This window comes from Mus pahari, chromosome 21 (assembly GCF_900095145.1).
Source record: "Mus pahari chromosome 21, PAHARI_EIJ_v1.1, whole genome shotgun sequence".
In the NCBI taxonomy this organism is placed as follows: domain Eukaryota; kingdom Metazoa; phylum Chordata; class Mammalia; order Rodentia; family Muridae; genus Mus; species Mus pahari.
In genome coordinates, this window is record NC_034610.1 from 36,729,328 (window position 1) to 36,735,660 (window position 6,333).

The following is a 6,333-nucleotide window of genomic DNA, read 5'->3' on the forward strand; positions in this document are numbered from 1 at the left end:
TCTCTCTCTCTCTCTCTCTCTCTCTCTCTCTCTCTCTCTCTCTCTCTCACACACACACACACACACACACACACAAACACACACACACACACCAACTTACCTGGATATTCATCCCTTCCCTCTTAGTTTTAGAACAATTCCTTCTGGGTAAACATTTGAAACACTCTCATGTCTCACACACACACACACACACACACACACACACACACACTAACTTCCCTAAATATCCACTCTCTACTTTTACCATATGATCAAAGCTACTCCTTAGAGTGTGGTGCTATGCCTGACTTCTCACACAGCCCTTGCTAAATTCCATTAAGGCAACAGATCCAAAGGACATTTTAAGGTGAACACAATATTCAACAGAGCCAATGACTGAACTCATCCTTGAAATACTACCCTCCCTGGTTTCCCAGAGCTCGTCCCTGCCATACACCTATCACACCTGGTTATCTTCTTATTTTAAAGTTTCTTTTGCTAATTTGTAACACTTGCGCGATGGCCTCGTTTTCCCTCATCATATCCTCTCCCTAGCTAATCTCATCCACCCTGCAAACTTCCCACTTCCATGGAGATAGATGGCTGACTCCTGATCAGTCCAGATGTCTCCTCCAGACCTCAGTACAGCGGTACTCAACCTTCCTATCGCTCGTAGCCTTGAAGATAGTTCTCACATGTGGTAGCTCCCAATCACAAAACTATTTTCAATGCTCTTCCATACCTGTAGTTTGGCTACAGTTATAAATCGTCATGTAAAATATCTGTTGTTTTCCAACGGTCTTAGGTGATCCCTGTGAAAGGGACATTCAACTCTGATTGGGGTTGCGACACACAAGTTGGAAACCATTTGAGCGCGTGTGTAAGTACCCGACATCTCAAATAGAGTTAGATTGTCAGCACATCACAAAGAAGCATATGGTTTCTGCATGCCTCTCCAACGTTCCCACTATCACCCCAATGTTCCAGAGATGGCGCCACCGCCGTCTGTGGAAGCAAACCTAAAACATAAGAAACGTCATGCCTTATCTCTCCCTCTCCTCCACCACCAGACTAACGTAGCACCACATAATATCCCAGCCAAGCTCCAGGTAAAATGACAGAGCGGGACATGCATATCCCTCTGACCCCCACACCTTCACGCCTGCACGTGCGCGCACCGCGCGCGTGCACGCACACACACACAGTTCGTTCTGCCTCCTCCTGCCTCAGGACCTTTACCCAAGCTGCTCCCTGATGTCACCATGGTTACTCTGACCTATCCATCAGAACTTACTTTATGCAGCATTTCCTCAGAAAGCTTCCCTCTGCCAAGTCTGGGCCTAATACTAATTCAGCATGGAAGAATTAAACAACTGCCTAGCTCGGCATTATAGTGCACACCTTTAATACTAGCACTAGGGAGGCAGAGGCAGGTGGACCTCTGTGAATTAGTGACCAGCCTGGTCTACACAGCAGTTCCAGGGCAGCCAAAGCTACATAAAAGAGAGACCCTGCCTCAAAACAAACAGAGAAAACACTACCTAAACCAGTTTTTCAGTATGGCCAGGTTTAGCTTAACGTGTTCACATGTTGTGTGGGAAGCGGCAGCCGAGACAGCACCCTGGCTCATTGCCAAGCCCTGTGATTCCCTGCTGGTCTACCAAAAACCTGATTACACACACCTGAATGATCATGCACTGCCTGCCTGACGCATAGCGTCATGCAGCATGATATTGAGTCACTGGCCTATCAGCGCACCCTGTCTGTGTGCATGGCTTGTGTACAGAGTGTTGATTGGATGATGAAGAGTGATGAGAGTCGAGTGCAGAGGGTGGAAGTGGATAAACTGGGCGATCCCCCATAATAAACGGAATAGGGAATAGAGCTGAAGCAGGAGAATAAAGGAGAATAAAAGAGAATAAAGGAAGCTGCAGCGGGAAGCTGCGAAAGCTGCTCAAACCCTGCCTTGGAATACGTGTCGTCTTTGCCCCACCTCTGCAGGACGGAGTGTGGGGGCTCCCAACAATGTTGGACTCTAAATTTCAGGGCAAACTCTCAAAGTCAGAGGTCAGTTTTTCTATGGGATCCAGCCAAGTAGAGCCAGTCGCAGAAAATGGCCTACCAACTCTTAATGCTCACTCATTAAAGAATACAATGGACGCTTTCAGTCTCAGTAGACTAATAAGAACTACCTACCACCAAGTATTTACTAGATCCTGACATGTTAACATACCTACTCAATCTAGATAGCCGAAACCAAAGTTTATGCAGAAACTATTTCCTTGTTGAGTTTCCTTAGAATAACTTATGTCAATGGCCATGGAAAATATAAATATTATTCTGTATTAAGTAGTCTAAAAGAATTTATATAACTACTAGCGATTATACTACTGATGTACAAGTAAAGATTAAGTTTGGTAAATGTTGGGAGAGGGGGGTGACAGATAAATAGAGAGAGAAGAGAGAGAGAGAGAGAGAAGCACCCCACCTGTGCGCCCAGGTCATTGTAGAGGACTTTCAGAGACGTAAGCTGTTCATCCATGCTTTTCGGGTTGTCTGTCTGTTGCTTCTGAACAATGTGCCTCCCTGTTTTGATGACGGTCTCAACTTCAAGTTTGACTTCACTCAACGTTTTGTATAGTTTCTTTAAAAGAGAGAGAGAGAGAGAAAAATTTCCATTGTTAACAGAAAATTCCCCAACTGGCATCATTTCCGAGCACAGCTTCTGTGACTGGGCAGATAATACCTCATCCAGGATATGAAAGGGCACAACTGTCTGTCTTGAATGTGGTTTGAAGGTTGAATTAAGTGAAGTCAGGATTGTAATGCTTCTTCAAATCAGATAATAAACTAATAGAGTTTGCCTGTGTTTAAATATAAAACAAGATGTGTGTATTAAATGTCAGTAGAAATTCTGGATAAGGGTTCATTGTAACCATGTTTCCTTCAAAAACTTTGGGAAGCTGCAGGATGCAAACTGGACTGTGTCTGTGTGGAATCACACTGTAGGGCTGGTAGACTCCTTAGTGGGAAAGCATGGGCTTACAATGCACAAGATCCTTGGTTCAACTCATGGCACTGAATGAATAGTCTTTAACCCTAACACCAGTGACTAGAAGGAACCTGTGCCCGAAGGAATGTGGAATCCCTAACATTTATTTGTTTCTATTTCTCAGAGAAGACAAATGTACCATAATGAGTATAATTTATATGCTGAAATATACTTAATATGTTAAAGTGTCAAAATGGATATGACTATGAAATTGGAGTTCAACGGGTCAAATTCCAAACTGCCTACTGCCTTCATTCCTGTCACCTTGAACCCCCAAACTCTGTCTAGGCAGCTTATCCATACATGAGCATCCAACTCAAAACACTTAAAGGATACAAAGCCATTGTCTGTGATGTCAAATACAGTGACATCTGCCACTCTGTCCCAATGAGCAAACAGATGCTTACAACACTTGCATGTGATTCAGATCTCTCCTACCTGTGCACTCTTCCACCCACGTAAGAAACCATGGAAACAACAATCCCACCAACATCTCCTTCCAGGCCCCTCTAAGAAGATCACCAGGCACAATAAGGCTAGGTTCAGATCTTCCCCGCAACATCATTTAAAACTCTCTACTAGGGCTGGAGAGATGGCTCAGTGGTTAAGAGCACTGTCTGCTCTTCCAGAGGTCCTGAGTTCGATTCCCAGCAACCACATGGTGGCTCACAACCATCTGTAATGGGATCTTCTGGCATGCAGGCATACATGCAGATAGAGCACTTGTGTATAAAATAAAAAACAAATAAAATTTGTAAAACCCTCTATTAAACTAACTACGAACAATGAGACAGTAAGGCCTTATTTGTCATTCATTTCTGCCCATCTGAAGTGTAAACTTTGACTTGAATGTCATTTTCCTAGCAAAACATTTTTTTTTTACTCTGTAATATTCCAAATATTAGAGTTTTCAAATTTATTATGGAAAGTTTCATTTATCAGTTGCGTCCTGCAGAGGTCTTTCCCACTTCATGTTGTAGTTTATGCATTTCTTTCTTTTTAAATCCATGTTATTTGTGTGCAATCAGCTTCCTTTATCTGCACAGGCCATAACTATTGCTTTCATACTCTCCCTCCTATATCTCTTATACTGTCTATTTTTTTCTGGGAGAGCCACAGTTCTTGTTGTTCTGACCCAATCTCCATCATCTTCAAGCCCTGAACTAAGGAATAAGAACAAATGCTCCACACTAAAACCGTCGGAGCGGCTCTGGCCACGTGAGCTACCCCTGGACCTCAGGCTCACCATGCACTCGTCCAAGTGGGCCTGGATGACGTCAGGGTCCACATCCCTCACATCGAGGACGTGAAGCTCGGCCTTCACTCCCTCCAACACACGCTTGCAGTCCAGCATCCGCTGCTCGAAATTCGCAGGCTTCTGGAAAAGCTGGAATTTGGTGGAGACCTCTCGAAGTTTCCTCTGTTTGCAGAAATGAGAGTAAGCCACTCACGGTCTCTCTCACTAGATATTACTATAATGCATAATGCTGAGAGACTTTTTCAAAAAAATTAACAAACAAACAAACAAAAAACCAGGCCAACCCAGGAAACCCCAGAGGAATTAGGAAGGTCATAGAAAGCAGTAGTTCTTAACCTTCCTAATGCTATGACCCTTTAACACAGTTCCTCACATTGTGATGACTGCGCCTTCATAACTAGTTCTGTGACTGTTATGAATCATAATGTATTATCTGATATGTGACCCCTCCCCAAAGGGGTCACAACCCACAGGTTCAGAACCACAGCTCGGTGTCACGACTGAGCAGTACTCAGATTTCAGTCTCCAAACTAAATCCGGACACAGATGTGTCTCTGGAATGAGAAAGTCCATTCATTTACTCACGTTTTCCAGAAAACCTAGCTCATGAACATAGACCTCAGATGCCTTCCACCACGTGAAAGCCCATTTCCCTCCACCCACTAAAGACCTGAGTGCCCAGATGTCAGCCTCTGAGGTCAGAGAACGGTCTACACACAGCCAACTGCTAGGCTGAACCCATTCTATCTTCACAGCCAACTCTTTTTTTTTTAAATTAGGTATTTTCTTTATTTACATTTCAAATGTTATCCCCTTTCCTAGTTTCCCCTCCAAAACTCCCCTATCTCCTCCCCCCTCCCCCTGTTCCCCAACCCACCCATTCCCATTCCTGGTCCTGGCATTCCGCTATACTGGGGCATAGAGCCTTCATAGGACCAAGGGCCTCTCCTCCCATTGATGACCGACTAGGCCATCCTCTGCTACATATATATAGTTAGAGCCACAAGTTCCACCATGTGTTTTCTTTGATTGGTGGTATAGTTCCAAGGAGCTCTGAGGGTAGTGGTTAGTTCATATTGATATTCCTCCTATGGGGCTTCAGATCCCTTCAGCTCCCTGGGTATTTCTCTGGCTCCTTCACTGGGGGCCTCAGCCAACTCTTAAAATTCACTGTTTCATTACCCAGCTAACAACCTGTTCCTGCTGCCAGGAGGCACCATGAGCCTTTAATACCCCGCTCCCATCCCATGTTTGCATCATGGTACAGAGCGAGGGTACCCAAGTCTGCAAGCCTTTCTGCTTTTCTTTTCTATACCCGCTGTATATAAAAAGCGAAGGGAAGCCCGGTCTTTACCTGTAGCATGTCCATCTGACTTCCTCCTCTGGTGGCCCTGCCCTCAGGGGACGTCGGGGGCTGAGAGGAGCGCACATTCTTCCTCAGCTCCTCCAGGGTGAGCTCATGGGCTGAGATTTCCGCTTGGATCTTCTACCAGGAGGATAAAAAATGGGAGACGGTGTGTTTTTAAAGCACACAAAGAAGTCCTGGGTAATGGCTCATGCTTGTAATCCTTAGCACTCGGGAGTTTGAAGCAGGAGGATGGCTGAGTTTAAGGCCACCCTTGGCTCCATAGTAAGTCCCAGGCAAGCATGAGTTACAGTATGCCTTTATACAACATGTATGTTCTTATAGAACAACAGTTTTTATACAGCAGTATATCTTTTTACAACAACAACAAAGTACATGAAGAAATAATAATACAGAAGTTCAATGTAGTTGTATAGTATATGATGACCCTGTATCTAATACACATTAATAAGCTTGTGGGATAAATGATAATGACAAACTGTTGCACAACTGTGCACCATGCCCATGCTAAGTTCTTTGCATGTCATTATTAATGTTCACATCTGATGTATACAGAATAAACTGCCTGAACTGTATAGCTATGAAGAAAGAAAGAAAGAAAGAAAGAAAGAAAGAAAGAAAGAAAGAAAGAAAGAAAGAAAGAAAGAAAGAAAGAAAGAAAGAAAGGAAGGAAGGAAG

General features: G+C 44.0%; 1 protein-coding gene across 7 annotated transcripts in view; it reads right to left on the reverse strand.

Moving 5' to 3' along the window:
• Positions 1–6,333, reverse strand: part of Utrn (utrophin) — a 494,125-nt gene that overhangs the window by 296,643 nt on the left and 191,149 nt on the right. For all 7 annotated transcript variants that reach the window (XM_021221246.2, XM_029532896.1, XM_029532895.1 and 4 more), the window contains 3 exons: positions 5,644–5,775; positions 4,278–4,451; positions 2,468–2,623 (listed from right to left, as the gene is read on the reverse strand). In XM_021221246.2, coding sequence (XP_021076905.1) covers positions 2,468–2,623; positions 4,278–4,451; positions 5,644–5,775 — 462 coding nt within the window. The remainder of the gene's footprint in view (positions 1–2,467; positions 2,624–4,277; positions 4,452–5,643; positions 5,776–6,333) is intronic.